This window comes from Pseudorca crassidens, chromosome 8 (genome assembly GCF_039906515.1).
Source record: "Pseudorca crassidens isolate mPseCra1 chromosome 8, mPseCra1.hap1, whole genome shotgun sequence".
NCBI lineage: Eukaryota > Metazoa > Chordata > Mammalia > Artiodactyla > Delphinidae > Pseudorca > Pseudorca crassidens.
This window is the reverse complement of record NC_090303.1, coordinates 55700076-55718133: the sequence shown is the minus strand read 5'-3', so window position 1 is coordinate 55718133 and position 18058 is coordinate 55700076. Positions and strand designations below refer to the sequence as shown.

The following is an 18058-nucleotide window of genomic DNA, read 5'->3' as shown; positions in this document are numbered from 1 at the left end:
CAAAAAGTAACTACAGACAGAAAATCCTCCCTTAACAACTCTAGTTAAATGAAATTTCAAAGTATACAATTTTTTTGCATAACCAAACATCTTTTATTTTCACAACTGGAATACCAAAGACACACCCAACTAGCTCCAGAACACTCCCAGATTTTTTTCTGTTTATTTAACCAAACTAAACAAAGTTTTAAAAAGGAACATCTGCAACAACAAAAGAATATTAATCAATCAAAGCTGGCTTCACCATATCTTGTCTTTTCCTTATCTTTATCCAAGTTCTCCACCTTTAATTATTCTTCCTCTTTTTTTGGGGTGTATTCAGTATCTTTTTCTGAGTTTGGAGTTGATTTCCCCTTTGGTAGCAAGAAACATTCAGCATTGAAAACTTGCTCAGCAGTCATTGAACTTCTACAATAGATCAAGCTACAGAGGAGGGATTTGACATTATCGTCCTGTAAGAAAAAAGATGTTACAAAACAAAAATAAAATCAAACCAAATGAATGAAAGGACAAACTTGTAATAAGTAAGGATTATCCAATTCAAAAATACTTTTAATCAATGATACAGAGCTAAAATCAATTTTTCCTATTTAGGTTTTTAAAAAATTTTTACCAAACTCAACTGGCTTTTATTGGAAAGGGATTAATCCAGTATTAAAACAATGGAATCAAATTACAGGGAAATAATATAAAAGGAAAAAGAAAAGAATAACAACTGAAATTGATCAAAAACAAGTGAAATTTTTTTAAAAAAACTGTATATTTTCCTTCTTTTTTAGGGCACTAGTCAGAATTTGACACTATGAAAATTTTACACTGAAGCTCCTCTGTCTGGAAGGGTAGCCTAACCTTTACTTTGTCAACTGCTTCTGGTTTCATCTGTGAAATGATCTCCTCTTGAAACATTTCTACCACCCCTAACACATTATCATCATTATTACAGAGGCCATATTTTATTATGTACCACAACTTCGAAGAATGTTATTCGTGTTATCACATGTAAATAACATTATAATGTTCCTCTTCCACTAGTTCCACCTCCCAAAGTATGCTTTTTTTCTTGCTCCCTATGATGAATCCAATCAGAGCACATTTCACACTGAATAAAAATCACCTATTTATTGGTAGTGTCCTCATTAGACTCTAAGATGCATAAGACCAGAAACCTTAGTTTCTCACTTCATCCCCAACAACAAGCACAGTGTCAGGGATATAGCAGGTATTCAGTACACATTTGCTAACTGAATGAATGCCAATGCCCATACTGAATTCTACAGAATATGTTTTTAAACGTATTTAAAGATAATACCTTTAGTAAGTATAAACTGACTAAAAATTACAAAATCTAAATGAAAAAAACTAGCACACACTCTTGAAAGCCACAAAAATAGATTTAGAACAAGTAGAAAATCATATCATGTTCTTGGACAAAAAGGATCTCATCAGTAATGAGCCAATTTTTAAGTTAATTTATAAGCTTTACCTGATTCCAATAACATACAATCAGTTTCTCCCTCTTAGAACTAGATTAGTTAACTGTATAGATCTTTTGTAAGAATGGTAAGTGAGAACAGACATGAAAGTTCTGATAAAAAGTATCAAGAAGGAAGAAACTAGCCTTTCCAAGTATTAAAAGATATCATACAGTCTGTAAATTAAAGGAATATGGCAAAAGAATACGAATAAACACACCAATGGAACAAAACAGAAAAACTAAAAATACACTCTTGTACAAATAAAATTTTATTATAAGAAATACAACATTTCTAATGGGAAAAGGGGATAACTTTTTAATAAAAGGTACTGGGACAAATGGACCCAATGGAAAAAAATAAAATCAGATCTATTCCTCACACCAAACACCAGGATAATTACAAATGTATCAAAAATCTAAATGTATAAAATTATCTGATTACTAGGAAAAAAGTTTTCTCAATTCCCAAAAGTAACTATAGACAAAAAATTTCTACCTTAAGGTTATCCCTCTCGCAAATTATAAAATATTGTAAAATTATAAAACACAGCTAAAGAACAAAAACAAAAGCAATCTCTAAATGTCAAAATTAAACAAATGAACTATGTATCAGGTAACATAATCACACAGAAAATTATTTTAACTGACTTTAAAACAAGTATTTTGGCTATACAATCATAGTGGGATAAGGATCTAGTGAGATACATCCTAAAGAAAGACCTTCAAAGAAATGTTAAAGTGTACTCAATAACCTTACTGTTTCTAATAATATCACTGTTATTTTCAAACTATCAAATTTATTTCAAGATGAAGCAATTATGTAATTGTTAATATCATAAAAATGAATATTAGTATAAAAGGAAAGAGGGAATTTGTAATTAAAATTAAGTAAAAAGCCTATAATCTTGAATTTTATTTGGAAATATATATACAAAATATGCATTCATTTTTCTTTTTCTAAAACAAAAATGAACTTCCAATAACAATTAACAACCTTTGCAACCCATATTTTTGTCTCTAAATTTCCTGCTAAAAGGATACCAGCTTCCTTGGGAAAATGGCTAATTCCAGTCATTGGGCAAAGAATGTACAAGATAATAAGGGACATCTTATGCAAAAAGCAAGTTATAAAAGACAATTCAATTTGCGACAAAGGTCACAGGATCCATCTTGAATAGGGTTCTCAACAAATTAGAATTTGAGCAAAATACTTTTTTAAATGACTTCAACAAATTGAGACACATTAAAATATGTTTAAATCCACAAGACTATAATCATACCATTAAAACAAAATTTTAAAATTTGATTGATACCTTTTAGAGGTTGCCAAGACACCAACTAATTTTTCTCAAAATTTCTCTCCCTGAACGAACTAAAATGTAGGGTAACCCAATAATTGTTGAGACAAAGTTTATCAAAACATTTCAATTAATAAACACAGATGCAATAACAGAACTGGAAAATCACCAGTATTCAACAAAACGAAGTATCTAGAGGACCATCACTAAATGATGCTAAAATCACTTGGCAGTGAATGGAAAAATTAAATAATGAATGGAACAGTTTAAGAAATAATGAATGAAACAGTTTAAGAGATCTTTGAGATAATATGAAGCATACCAACATTTGCATTATAGGAGTCCCAGAAAAAAAAGAGAAAGTGAAATGAGTTGAGTTGAAAATGTATTTGATGAAATTATGGCTGAACACTTCTCAAACCTGAAGAAGGAAACAGATATACAGGTACAGGAAACACAGAGGGTCCTTAACAAAATGAACCCAAACAGACTCATACCAAGAGGTATCAAAATGTCAAAAGAGAAAGAATTATAAAGGCAACAAGAGAAAAACAAAGCATCACATACGAGGGAACCCACATGAGACTATCAGCTTATTTTTCTGCAGAAATTTTTCAGGCCAGAAGGGAGTGCAATAGCATATTCAGAGTAATGAAAGGGGAAAATCTTGAACCTAGGATACTCTACCCAGCAAGATTATCATTTAGAATTGAGGGAGAGATAAGGAACTTCTCAGATAAGAAAAGCTAACAGTTCATAGCTTAAAGATTTTTCTCTAAATGGAAAAGAAAAGGCTGTAACAAGAAGAAAGAATCTACAGGATAGGAAAAATCACATTAGTAAAGGCAAATATATAGTAAAGGCTGGGGATAAACCACTTAAGCTAGTAAAAAGATTAAAAGACAAAAAATTCTAAAAGCAACTGTAACTACTAAGAGTTAAGGGATAAACACAAAGATGTAAAATATGACATAAAACATACAAAATGTGGGGGAGGGAAATAAAAATATAGATCTTTTAGAACCTGTTTGAACTTAAGTAACTACCAGTTTAAAACAAGTAGATATAGTTATAGGTCAGCATATATGTACACCATGGTAACCACAAATCAGAAACCTTCAACAGATACACAAAAACTAGAAAGAAAGAAACAGAAGCAAACTACTAAAGAAAATCATCAAACCATAAGGGAAGAAACAAAAAGAAGAAATAAACAGAAAAGAACTTCAAAAGTAACCAGAAAAAAGTAACAAAATGGCAATAAGTACATACCTATCAATAATTACTTGAAGTGTCAATGGACTAAATGCTCCAATCAAAAGACACAGAGTAGCTGATTGGGTAAAAATTAAGGCCCATCTGTATACTGCTTACACAGAACTCACTTCAGAGCTAAAGAAGCACACAGACTGAAAGTAAGTGGATGGAAAAACGGTATTTCGTGCAAATGGAAACAACAAAAAACTGGTGGTAGTAACTCTCATATCAAGACAAAATAGACTTTAAAACAAACTCTGTAACAAAAGACTAAGAAAGGCATTATATAATAATAAAGGGATAAATACAAAAAGAGGATATTACACTCATTAACATATATGCACTCCACACAGGAGCACCTAAAGATATAAGGCGGGAGAAACTGACAACAATACAGTAACAGTAGGGTACTTTAACACCCCACTTACATCAATGGACAGATAGATCATCCAAACAGAAAACCAAGAAGGCCACAGTGGTCTTACATGATACAATATATCAGTTAGACTTATTAAATATCTCCAGAACATTCCATCCAAAATCACCAAAATACATGCTTTTCAAATGCACATGTAACATTCTCCAGGACAGATCACAAGCTAGGCCACAAAACAAGTCTCAACAAATTTAAGAGGACAGAAATTATATCTAGCATTTCTTCCAATCACAAAAGAAGCTAGAAAAAAATTACAGAAAAAAAAATGGGAAAAGTACAAATATATGCAGACTAAACAACATGCTACTAAAAAACCAAGGAATAAAAGAGGAAATCAAAGAATAACTCGAGAAGTGAAAATGGAAACAAAACCTTCCAAAATCTATGGGATGTAACAAAAGCAGTTCTAAGAGTGACACTTATGGCAATGAAGACCCATCTCAAGTAACAAGAAAAATCTCAAACAACCTAACCTACAATCTAAAGGAATTAGAAAAAGAACAAATGAAGCTCAAAGTCAGTAGAGGAAGGAAATAATAAATATCAGAGAGGAAATAAATAAAATTTAAAACTAATTAATGAAACCAAGAGATGGTTTTTTGAAAAGATAAACAAAACTGACAAACCTTAAGCCAGGTACATGAAGAAGAAAAGGGAGAGGCCCCAAGTAAACAAAATGAGAAGTGAAAGAGGAGAAATAACAACCAATACCATAGAGACACAAAAACAACAGAATACTACAAACAGTTTTATGCCAGTAAATTGGACAACTAGAAGAAATGGACAAATATCTAGAAACATAAAACCTAGGAAGATTGAGTTGGGAAGAAATAGATAATCCGAACAGACTAATCACCAGGAGTGAAACTGTAATTTAAAAAACTCCCCATATACAAAAATCCAGGAGTAGACAGCTTCACAGGTGAATTCCACCAAACATACAAAGAAGAGGTAATAACTGTCCTTCTCAAACTATTCCAAAAACTTGAAGAGGATGGAACACTCCCAAATTCATTCTACAAGGCCACCACTGCCTTGATACCAAAACCAGACAAACACTCTATGAAAAAAGAAAATTACAGGCCAATATCTCTGATGAATAGAGATGCAAATATCCTCAATAAAATACTAGCAAACCAAATCCAACAATATATAAAAAGGATCATATACCGTAATCAAGACAGATTTATTCCAGGTATGCAGGGTGGTTCAATATTTACAAATCAATCATTATGATACACCAGATTAACAAAAGGAAGGATAAAAATCACATGATCATCTCAGACACAGATAAAGCATTTGACAAAAATTCAACATCCATTCAGGATAAAAACTCTCATCAGAGTTTGTACAGAGGGAGCATATCTCAATGTAACAGATGCCATTTATGACAAATCCACAGCTAACATCATACTCAACAGTGAAAAGCTAAAAGCCTTCTAAAATCAGGAACAAGACAAGGATGACCACTCTCACCACTTCTATTTACAACAGTATTGGGAATCCTATCCATAGTAATCAGACAAGAAAAAGAAATAAAAGACATAAATTGGAAGGGAAGAAATAAAACTGTCACTATTTGCAAATGACATAATACTATATATACAAAACTCTAAAGTCTCCACCAAGAAACTATTAGAACTAATAAAGGAATTCATTAAAGTTGAAAAATGCAGGATTAATATATAGAAATCTGTTTATTTCCTACACACTAGTAACGAAGTATAAGAAAGATAAAGCAAGAGAACAATCCCATTTAAAATCACATCAGGGACTTCCCTGGTGGTCCAGTAGTAAAGAATCGCCTTACAATGCAGGGAATGAGGGTCAGGGAACTAAGATGCCACATGCCACGGGGCAACTAAGCCCACGCGCCACAACTACTGAGCTTGTGCACCTCAACTAGAGAGCCTGGATGCCGCAAACTACAGAGCCCATGCACTCTGGAACCCACGCACCACAACAAGAGAGAAGGCAGCATGTCACAACAAAAGATCTCGCATGCCTCAACAAAGATCCCACGTGCTGCAACTAAGACCTGATGCAGCCAAAAAATAATAAAATAAATAAAGAAATAATAAATCTTTTAAAAATAAATAAATAAAACCACATCAAAAAGAATGAAATACCTTGAAATAACCTTAACCAAGGAGGTGAAAGACCTATACTCTGAAAACTATAAAACTCTGATGAAGGAATCTGAAAATAATACAAAGAAGTGGAAAGACATACTATGTTTTTGGACTGTGAGAATTAATATTGTTAAAATGACCATACTACCTAAAGCAATCTAGAGATTAAATGTAATCCCTATCAAAACACCTATGACGTATTTCACAGAAATATAACAAATAATCCTAAAATTTATGTGGAACCAGAGAATAACCCAAATTGCCAAAGCAATCTTGTGAAAAAAGAACAAAGCTGGAGGTGTCACACTCCCTGACTTCAGACTATACTACAAAGCCACAGTAATCAAAACAGCATGGTAATGGCACAAAAAACAAAGACATAGGTCAATGGAACAGAATAGAGAGCCCAGAAATAAACCCATGCACATATGATCAATCAATCTACAAAGGAGGCAAAAAAAAAAAATACAACGGAGAAAAAACAGTCTCTTCAATAAGTGGTGCTGGAAAACTGGTCAGCTACATGTAAAAGAATGAAATTAGAACATTCTCTAACACCATATACAAAAATAAATTTTAAATAGATTAAAGACCTAAATGTAAGACCTGAAATCATTAAACTCCTAGGGGAAAACATAGGCAGAACATTCTGTGACATAAACCCCAGCAATATATTTTTTGGGTCTATCTCCTAAAGCAAAGGAGATAAAAGCAAAAATAAGCAAACAGGACCTAATTAAACTTAAAAGTTTTTGCACAGCAGAGGAAATCATTGACAAAATAAGACAACCTACTTAATGAGAGAAAGTATTTACAAATGATATGACAGATAAGGGGTTAACATCCAAAATAAACAAACAGCTCATACATCTCAACATCAAAAAAACAAACCCATTTTAAAAATGGGCAGAAGACCTGAAAAGACATTTTTCCAGAGAAGACATACAGATGTCCAAGAGGCCCATGAAAAGCTGCTCAACATCACTAATCATCAGAGTAATGCAAATGAAAACGAGACATCACCTCACACCCATCAGAATGGCCATCATCAAAAAGAGCACAAATAACAAATGCTGGAGAGGGTGTAGAGAAAAGGGAACCCCCCTACACTGTTGGTGGGAGTGTAAATTGGCACAGCCACTGTGCGAAACAGTATGGAGGTTCCTCGGAAAACTAAAAATAGACCTACCATATGATCTAGCAATTCCATTCCTGTGTATATATACAAAAAAAATGAAAACAATTCAAAAAGATACATGCACCCCAATGTTCGTAGCAGCATTATTTACAATTGCCAATATATGGAAGCAACATAAGCGCCCACTAACATATGAATGGATAAAGAAGATGTGGCATATATATTCAATGGAATATTACTCAGCCATAAAAAATAATGAAATTTTTGCCATTTGCAATAACATGGATGGACTTGGAGGGTATTATGCTAAGTGTAACAAGTCAGACAGAGAAAGACAAATACTGTATGATATCACTTATATGCGGAATCTAAAAAAATAAAACAAATTAGTGAATATAAGAAAAAAGAAACAGCATCACACATATAGAGAATAAACTAGTAGTTACCAGTTTATTGGAGAGGGGAGGGAGGAGGGGCAAGATATTGGTAGGGAACTCAGAGTTACAAACTACTATGTATAAAATACATAAACTACAAGGTATATTGTACAACACAGGAAATATGGCCAATATTTTATAATAGCTATACATGGAACATAACCTTTAAAATTGTGAATCACTATGTTGTACACCTGAAAACTCATAATACTGTACATCAAATATACCTCAATAAAAAAATAAAGTGAAAATGCAACCCACAGAATGGGAGAAAATATCTGCAAATCATATATCTAATAAAGGACTTGTATCTAGAACATAACTCTTACAACTCAGTAATATAAAGATAACCCAATTTAAAAATGATCAAAGGTTCTGAATAGACATTTCACCAAGAAAATATATATATATATATATATATATATATATATATACACAAACAAACAGCCAATAAGGAAATGAAAAGATGCTCAACATCGTTAATCATCAGGGAAATGCAAATTGAAACTACAACGAGATGCTACTTCACACCTACTAAGATGGCTAGAAGCAAAAAGTCAGGTAAAAAACAAGTGTTGGGGAGGATGAAAACTTGGAACCTTGCCTGATACACTGCTGATGGAAATTTGAAATGGTTGCAGCCACTTTGGGAAACAGTCTGGCAGTTCCTCAAACAACTAAACACAGAGTTACAGCTTGACCCAGAAATTCCACTCTGAGGTACATACCCAAGAGAAATGAAAACATATGTCCACAGAGAAACCTGTATACCAATGTTTACAGCAGCATTATTCGTAATAGCCAAAAGGTAGAAACAACCCAAATGTCTATTAACAGACAAAAGGATAAATAAAATGTGGTAAATCCACACAATGGAATATTATTCAGCCATTAAAAGGAGTAAGTACTGATACACATTAAAACTTGGATAAACCTTGAAAACAGTATGCTAAATTAACGAAGCCAATCATAAAAGTTTACGTATCATATGATTCCGTTCATATATATGTCCAGAATAGGAAAAATCTAGAGAGACAAATAGTACATTAGTGGTCATTTAGGACTGGTGTGGCTGGATAGTGACACAGAGTGTCCATAACTAAGGAATATGGAATTTCTTTTTGAGGTAATGAAATGCTCTAAAACTGACTGTGGTGATAGTTTGCATGCATCTTTGAATATACTAAAAATCACTGAGTTGTAAACTTTAAATGGGTGAACTGTAAGGTGTTTAAGTTATTTCTCAATAAAGCTATTTTAAAATGATTATGAAACTTCACTGAAAGACATGCCATATTTCATTTAACATAAGGGACATTAAAACACTAAGGAATTAAAATATTCCCAATAAAACTATGAACCATGATAAAAAGACTTCGATTATGAGAAATAGCCTAACTTCAGAGATAATAAATTGTTTTAAAAAATAGTAATACTGGGACTTCCCTGGTGGCGCTGTGGTTAAGAATCCACCTGCCAATGCAGGGGACACGGGTTCGAGACCTGGTCCAGGAAGATCCCATATGCTGCGAAGCAACTAAGCCCATGTACCACAACTACTGAGCCTGTGCTCCTAGAGCCCACAACCCACAACTACTGAAGCCCGCACGCCTAGAGCCCATGCTCCGCAACAGGAGAAGCCACTGCAATGAGAAGCGCACACACCGCAATGAAGAGTAGCCCCTGCTAGTCGCAACTAAAGAAAGCCAGAGCACAGCAACAAAGACCCAATGCAGCCAAAATAAATAAACAAATAAATAAATGTTTCTTTAATAATAATATTGTATTTATATTTGAAAGTTCCTAGAAGAGTCGATCTTAAAAGTTCTCATCACACACACACACAAAAATTTGTAACTGTTATGGTCACAGATGTTAACTAGACTTACTGTGGTAAGCATTTTCACAATGTATATAAATATTGAACCATTATGTTGAATGCTTAAAGCTAATATAATGTTATATGTTAATTATACCCCAATTTTAAGAAATGAAAAAAAGAATCAATTTTTGCTACATGATATATGTACCTTTGAATATAATTAAAACTACTTATGTAATTAGTTAGAACAAAAAATATTAGTAATAATAATAAAATCTATCTTACAATCAATACAAGTAAAATAATAATGTCCTAAACAAATGGAGAGCTATTATTTTCCCAATCACAAAAATAGTATATCATTAAGATAGCAATTCTCCTTCAAATTAACCTATAAATTCAATATACTTTCAAAGTCTCAACAGTGTTTTTCAGAAGAGTTATTAACAAGTTGGTGCCAAAATTCATATGGAAAAATAAAGTGACAAGAATAGCCAAGGCAATGTTAAAGAAAAATGTGAGGAAGGAAAGCCAAAGCCCTCTACAAAGATACAGCATTTAAAATAGTGTAGTGCCAGCACAGGGATCAATAGTCAAAGAACAGAATAGGCCCAAAATAGGTTCATGAATACATGGAAATTTGATACAGCATAGACTGGCATTATTAATCAATGGGGAATGACCGATTATTGAATAAATGGTGCTGGGTCAACTATCTGTCCACATATAATAAGATAAAATTAGATCCTTAACTTCATATCATACACAAAAACTGATTTGAGAAGGATTAAAAATATAAACGGGAAATGGAGGGAAAAGGCAGGTCCAAGAAATAGCAGATGAAGATCATTTAACCAGAAAAAATATAATAAAGCAAGATTCATTCATTCAAAAATATTTATTAAGGTCCTACTATGTGTAAAGCAGTGCTACAGACACTGGGGATACAATGATGCATAACACAAAGTCCCTGCTTTATTGAGCTTACAGACCAAATATAAATTTTTTTAAAACTTAATGAAACAATTATCTATTTTTAAAAGGATACATACACAGACTTTTATAGAAAGATTCACAAGAAACTAGCAATAACAAGTGTTTCTAGGGAAGGGACTTGGATAGCTGATGGAATACAAATAGAGAGATTTCTAACAGCATGTGCTTCCTCTTGTAACTCTTGAATTTTGCATCATACACGTTATGTGAAGGAACAACTATTTGAAGGAACTAACCTTATAATAAATATAAGAGTTGTACAATAGTGAAATGGGTTGCTCCAAACTTAAAGGTATTTAAGCAGAGAATGAAGGCCATCTGTTAGGGATATTATTGAAGAAATTCTCCCAGGAGGCTGGGGACAAGTGAATTAATTATCCTCTCATACCTCTTTCATTGCATAATTCCATGATTTCTCTCCATTTGTGACATGGGCCCTGCAAAGTCCAGACAAGAGCTCCCTCATTTGTTTGATAACTATGCGGGATCACAAAATGTGGGTAAAGACAACACCATTCCCAGCACTAATGGCTGCCTCAGATAGAAGCAAATACTGCACATGCCAAGTATTCTTCTAATTTAATGTCCACACATAGCTACCCACATTAAAGAGAGACTTCTTGTGTTTATTCATCTTCCTTACACATACACCTAGCAGAGTGTCTAGCACATGGCTGACAGATTACAACCTGTCGTAGGCAGACCTCTAAGATGTCCTCCAGTCAGCCCTACTTCCCAGTATTCATTTTGTTACATTATCCCATCCCTTTGAGTATGGGCTTGACCTAGTGAAATGGTTCTAACAAAGAGGAAAAGTGATGGATATCACATCCATAAGCTGGTTATGAAAAACTGTGACTTATGTCTAACTAACACACTCTTTTCTACTGCTTTCTCTGCTTATGCACTTTGATGAGAAAAGTTGCCATGATGGAAATACGGCAAGCTCTGGTCAACAACTAGAGAGAAACTAATTCTGCCAACAACTATGTGAGCCTGGAAACAGATCCTTCCTCAGTCGACCTTTAAGATGACTATAGCCCACCCAACAACTTGACTGCAGCCTGTGAAAGGACATGAAGTAGAGGATCCAAATAAGCTGCACTGCTGGCTCACAAACTTTTAAGACAATAAATGTGTGTTAAATCACTAAATTTCTGGATAATTTGTTACACGGTAATTTTTCTATCAAACCTGAAAGAACATGAGTTTCAAGTGTTCGCTTTGGGTGAAGCTGTAACCTGTAACTGCTAGTTTTTTAATGGCAAAAACTCTGTATCATACATTTTTCAAAAATGTAAAACATTATCAACCTTCTTCGTTATTCCATTCTATAGAGATGGTCAGTAGGTGTAATGAATAGTTTCATAATCTCCCAAAAGTTGTCTCCAATGTTTTTTACTACTGCCCAAGAAGTGGGGCAAAACTCCTTAATAATCATTCTTAATGTGTGTTTAAAAATTAATTTCATGGGCTTCCCTGGTGGCGCAGTGGTTAAGAATCCTCCTGCCAGGGCAGGGGCCACGGATTCGAGCCCTGATCCAGAAAGATCCCACATGCCACAGAGCAACTAAGCCCGTGTGCCACAACTACTGAGCTTGCACTCTAGAGTCTGTGAGCCACAACTACTGAAGCCGGCGCGCCTAGAGCCTGTGCACCGCAATGAAGAGTAGCCCCTGCTCACCGCAACTAGAGAAAGCCCGCGTGCAGCAATGAAGACCCAATGCAGCCAAAAATAAAGTAAAAAAAAAAATAGATAAATTTATTTAAAAAATTAATTTCATGGGATAATAGTAGGTACTACAAAACAAAAACTTTTTGGTCAAATAAGAGACCATACAGAGTTAAACAAAACTATGTGTGTTCCTTCATTGCAGTTCAAACTACCAAAAGAATATGAGGTCATGTCAGCTGGAAGGAAGAAATAAAACTGTCTTCGTTCATAGATGACATGACTGTCTATGTAGAAAATATGAAAGCATCCAATAAAAAACTCCTAGAACTAGTTGAGTGACTATAGAAAATTTGTAGGCATAAGGTTAGTATACAAAATTCAATCATCTTCCTATATACCAGCAATGAACAAGTAGAATTTGAATTTTAAAACACAATACCATTTGTATTTATACCCTCCAATATTAAATACTTGAGTAGAAATCTAACAAAATACGTACAGGATCTATTTGAGAAAAAAATTATAAAACTCCGATGAAAGACATTAAAGAACTAAATAAATGGATATTCCATGCTCATGGAAAAAAACACAACATTGTCAACATATCAATTCTTCCCAACTTCATCTATAGATTCAATGCAATCTCAATCAAAATCCCAGCAAGTCATTATGTGGATATCAACAAAATGATTCTAATGTTTACACTGAGAGGCAAAAGCCCCATAATAGCCAATACAAAATTAAAGGAAAAGAATAAAGTTAAAGGACTGTTACTATCCAACTTCAAAACTCACTGTAAAGCTAGAGTAGTCAAGACTATGTGGTATTAGTAAAAGAATAAGCAAATAGATCAGTGGAACAAAACAGACCCACATAAATATAGACTGATCTTTGACAAAGGAGAAAAGGCAATACAATGAAGAAGATAGTCTTTTCAACAAATGTTACTGGAACAACTGGACATCCACATGCAAAAAAATGAATCTAGACACAGATCTTATACCTGTCACAATAATTAACTCAAAAAGGATCACAGACCTAAATGTCAAATGCAAAACTATAAAACTCCTAGAAAACATAGGAGAAAATATAGATGAAGCTGGGTTTGGCAAAGATTTTCAAAATACAATACCAAAAGCACAATCCATGAAAGGAAAGAATAAACTGGACTGCATTAAAATTAAAAATTTGTTCTGCAAAAGACACATTCAAGAAAATTAGAAGACAACCACAGATTGTGAGAAAATATCTGCAAAAGACGTATCTGATAAAAGACTGTTATTCAAAATATACAGAGAACTCTTAAAACTCAACAATAAGAAAACATGATTAAAAAATGTGCCAAAGACCTTGCCAAATACCTCACCAAAGAAGATATACAGGTGGCAAATAAGCATATGAAAAGATGCTCCACATCACGTGGCACCAGGGAAAAGTAAATTCAAACAATGAGATACTAGTACACATCTATAAGAATGGCCACAATTCAAAACACTGACCGAATGCTAGTAAGGCTGTGGAGCAACAGGAGCGGTTACTCATTGCTAGTGGCAATCAAAAATAGTACAGCTTAGAAGACAGTTCGTCAATTTCTTTAAAAACTAAACTATTTAAATATATTATTACCATACAATCCAGCAGCTGCACTCCTTGGTACTCACCCAAGGAAATAAAAAACTTATGTCCACACAAAAACCTGCACATGGATGTTTATTGAAGCTTTATTCATAATTGTCAAAACCTGGAAACAACCAAGTTGTCCTTCAGTAGGTGAAGAGATAAATAGTGGAACATTCAGACAATGGATCAAGGCTAAAAAGAAATGAGCTATCAAGCCACGAAAAGACATAGAGGAAACTTACGTGCATATGATTAAGTGGAAAAAGCCAATATGAAGAGGCTACATACTGTATGATTCCAACTATATGACATTCTGGAAAAGGCAAAATTATGAAGACAGGAAAAAGATCAGTCTCCAGGTGTTTGGAGAAAGTAGAGATGAAAAGGTAGAGCACAGAGGATTTTTAGGGTAATGAAAATACTCTGTATGATATTATAATGGTAGATACATGGCATCATACATGTGTTCAAACCTGTAAGAATGTACAACACCAAGAGTGAACCCTAATTTAAGCTATGGACTTTAGGAAATAATGATGTATCAATGTAGGTATCAGTTGCAACAAATGTATAACTCTGGTAGGGGATGTTGAAAATGGATAAACTGCATATGTGGAGGAAGGAAACCTATGGGAAATCTCTACCTTCTCATTTTTGCTGTGAATCTAAAACTGCCCTTAAGAAAATAAAGCCATAAAAGCAGTTGTAGAACATAAAATAGTCTCTTAAAAAAATGGCAAGAGAACTTTTACAGCCTGATCATTATGACTTTTTTAACATCTTTATTGGAGTATAACTGCTTTAGAATATTGTGTTAGTTTCTGCTGTATAACAAAGTGAATCAGCTATACATATACATATGCCCCCATATCCCTTTCCTCTTGCATCTCCTCCCAACCTCCCTAACCCACCCCTTTAGGTGGTCACAAAGCACTGAGCTGATCTCCCTGGGCTATGCAGGTGCTTCCCACTAGCTATCTATTTTACATTTGGTAGTGTATATATGTCAGTGCTACTCTCTCACTTTGTCCCAGCTTGCCCTTCCCACTCCCCCAGTCCTCAAGTCCATTCTCTACGTCTGTGTTTATTCCTGCCCTTCCCCTAGGTTCATCAGAACCATTTTATTTTTTTAGATTCCATATATATGTGTTAACATATGGTATTTGTTTTTCTCTTTCTGACTTACTTCACTCTGTATAACAGACTCTATGTCCATCCACCTCAGTACAAATAACTCAATTTCATTTCTTTTTATGGTTGAGTAATATTCCATTGTATATATGTGCCACATCTTCTTTATCTATTCATCTGTCGATGGACACTTAGGTTGCTTCCATGTCCTGGCTATTGTAAATAGTGCTGCAATGAACATTGTGGGACATGACTCTTTTTGAATTATGGTTTTTTCAGGGTATATGTCCAATAGTGAGATTGCTGGGTCATATGGTAGTTCTATTTTTAGTTTTATAAGGAACCTCCATACTGTTCTCCAAAGTGGCTATATCAATTTATATTCCCACCAACAATGCAAGAGGGTTCCCTTTTCTCCACACCCTCTCCAGCATTTATTGTTTGTAGATTTTTTTGATGATGGCCATTCTGACCGGTGTGAGGTGATACCTCATTGTAGTTTTGATTTGCATTTCTCTAATGATTAGTAAAGTTGAGCACCCTTTCATGTGTTTGTTGGCAATCTGCATATCTTCTTTGGAGAAACATCTATTTAAGTCTTCTGCCCATTTTTGGATTGGGTTGCTTGTTTTATTGATATTGAGCTGCATGTATATTTTGAAGATTAATCCTTTGGAAACACAAAAGACACTGAATAGCCAAAGCAATCTTGAGAAAGAAAAATGGAGCTGGAAGAATCAGGCTCCCTGACTTCAGACTACACTACAAAGCTATAGTAATCAAGACAATATGGCACAAAAACAGAAAATATAGATCAATGGAACAGGATAGAAAGCCCAGAGATAAACCCATGCACATATGGTCACCTTATCTTTGATAAAGGAGGCAAGGGTATACAATGGAGAAAAGACAGACTCTTCAGTAAGTGGTGCCGGGAAAACTGGACAGCTACATGTAAAAGGATGAAATTAAAACACTCCGTAACACCATACACAAAAAATAAACTCAAAATGGATTAAAGACCTAAATGTAAGACCGGACACTATAAAACTCTTAGAGGAAAACACAGGAAGAACATTCTATGACATAAATCACAGCAAGATCTTTTTTGACTCACCTCCTAGAGAAATGGAAATAAAAACAAAAATAAACAAATGGGACCTAATGAAACTTAAAAGCTTTTGCACAGCAAAGGAAACCATAAACAAGATGAAAAGACAATCCTCAGAATGGGAGAAAATATCTGCAAATGAAGCAACTGACTAAGGATTAATCTCCAAAATATACAAGCAGCTCATGCAGCTCAGTATCATTATACTTTTATAGACATGCTGCTGCCATATTTAACTCCTTAATATCTAGTCACACTGGGGACTATTCCATTTCAAAAGATAAACGTTGAAGATTCACCTCAAATAACTATTTGGTGGCATTTTTGAACAGTCTCTTCCCTCCCCTTTTTTCTGCCAAATTAAAGATCAGCTCCCTCCAGAGTACTTTTTTAATATTCTATATATAAATATTGGTTGTTTACTTGTTCACATTTCTAAATTATTAACTCCTTCAATACTGTAATCCTATAAAGCAGCACCTAGTTCAATTCCTGATATAGAAGATACTCAAAATAGGTTGTCTGTATATCTATATCTATCTATCTATCTATCTATCTATATATATATATATATCAAAGCAGTATGAATGACACAGATGTACGACAAAGAAAAGATACAACCAGGTACTTATAAAAAGTAGTAAAAACACTAATTTTAATATAATGTGATCTTTGAAGATATAGCAAAGACTGTTTTTCCTTAATTATTACACAGATTACACATACAATTTGTGTGACAAACATACAATCCAGTAGTACTCTCTAGCAGTAGTTTTCTGGCAATAGTGTAAGTTCTGCACTTAAATTTTTTCAATACTTCTTTACTGTGAATGCTATTTTGTATTCTTACAAAAATAAGAGGACATCTTCAGTCAAATATTTAAGTTTATATTACTGTTACACACCTATATCACAGGTTTCCAACCAGTAAATGACAAAAAGGTAACATACCAAATGAAACTGATCCACCTTTGGGATTCCATCCTCATTTGTCTCAAATTTCTGATTTTGAACAGAGAGCTGTTAAAGAGAATGAGAATGAATAAGTTCCCAATGTACCAAAATACTGATCCTATAGCAGAGGCAAATCTGGAACTTTTTAGGTTCTAGAGAGAAGAGCAGAGCTCAAAGAAAGCACATTAGTTCTTGCAGGATAAAAAAACTTTCATAATAACAACTACCAAACAGTCCCTGGGGCTCCTAACATATCAAGCAGAGTTGATGTACACACTATAAGCACTTTTAGTACTTCCTCACTTTATAAGCAAATATATTAAAATTTTGTAGCACTCCCATTCATGGTTCTACTTTATGTCCACAACCATTTTCTTCTTTCTTCTCATCTTCAATTTATAATATCTTGCTCTGTTTTCAAGTACCCCTGCGAACTGCCTTATATCCTTTCTGGAACAAGATAAGGTATTTAATAAATTAAGGTAAAGTCAGCCAAAAGGAAGGCATATATACACAAGGCTGAAACTCTGGCAAGAGGACTAGATTACTCTCATAAGTGTAAGAACTGCAACAAACA

At 34.0% G+C, this 18058-nt stretch overlaps 1 protein-coding gene across 2 annotated transcripts in view; it reads right to left on the bottom strand.

Annotated features, from left to right (window-relative positions):
* Positions 1-69: 69 nt before the first annotated feature.
* STK31 (serine/threonine kinase 31) overlaps positions 70-18058 on the bottom strand; it is an 84959-nt gene continuing 66970 nt past the window's right edge. Inside the window, exons 22-23 of one of the 2 annotated variants that reach the window (XM_067745538.1) lie at positions 17479-17547; positions 70-452 (exon numbers count right to left, since the gene is read on the bottom strand). In XM_067745538.1, coding sequence (XP_067601639.1) covers positions 291-452; positions 17479-17547 — 231 coding nt within the window. In that variant the 3' untranslated portion in view covers positions 70-290. The remainder of the gene's footprint in view (positions 453-17478; positions 17548-18058) is intronic. The other variant, XM_067745539.1, reaches the window with a different exon arrangement.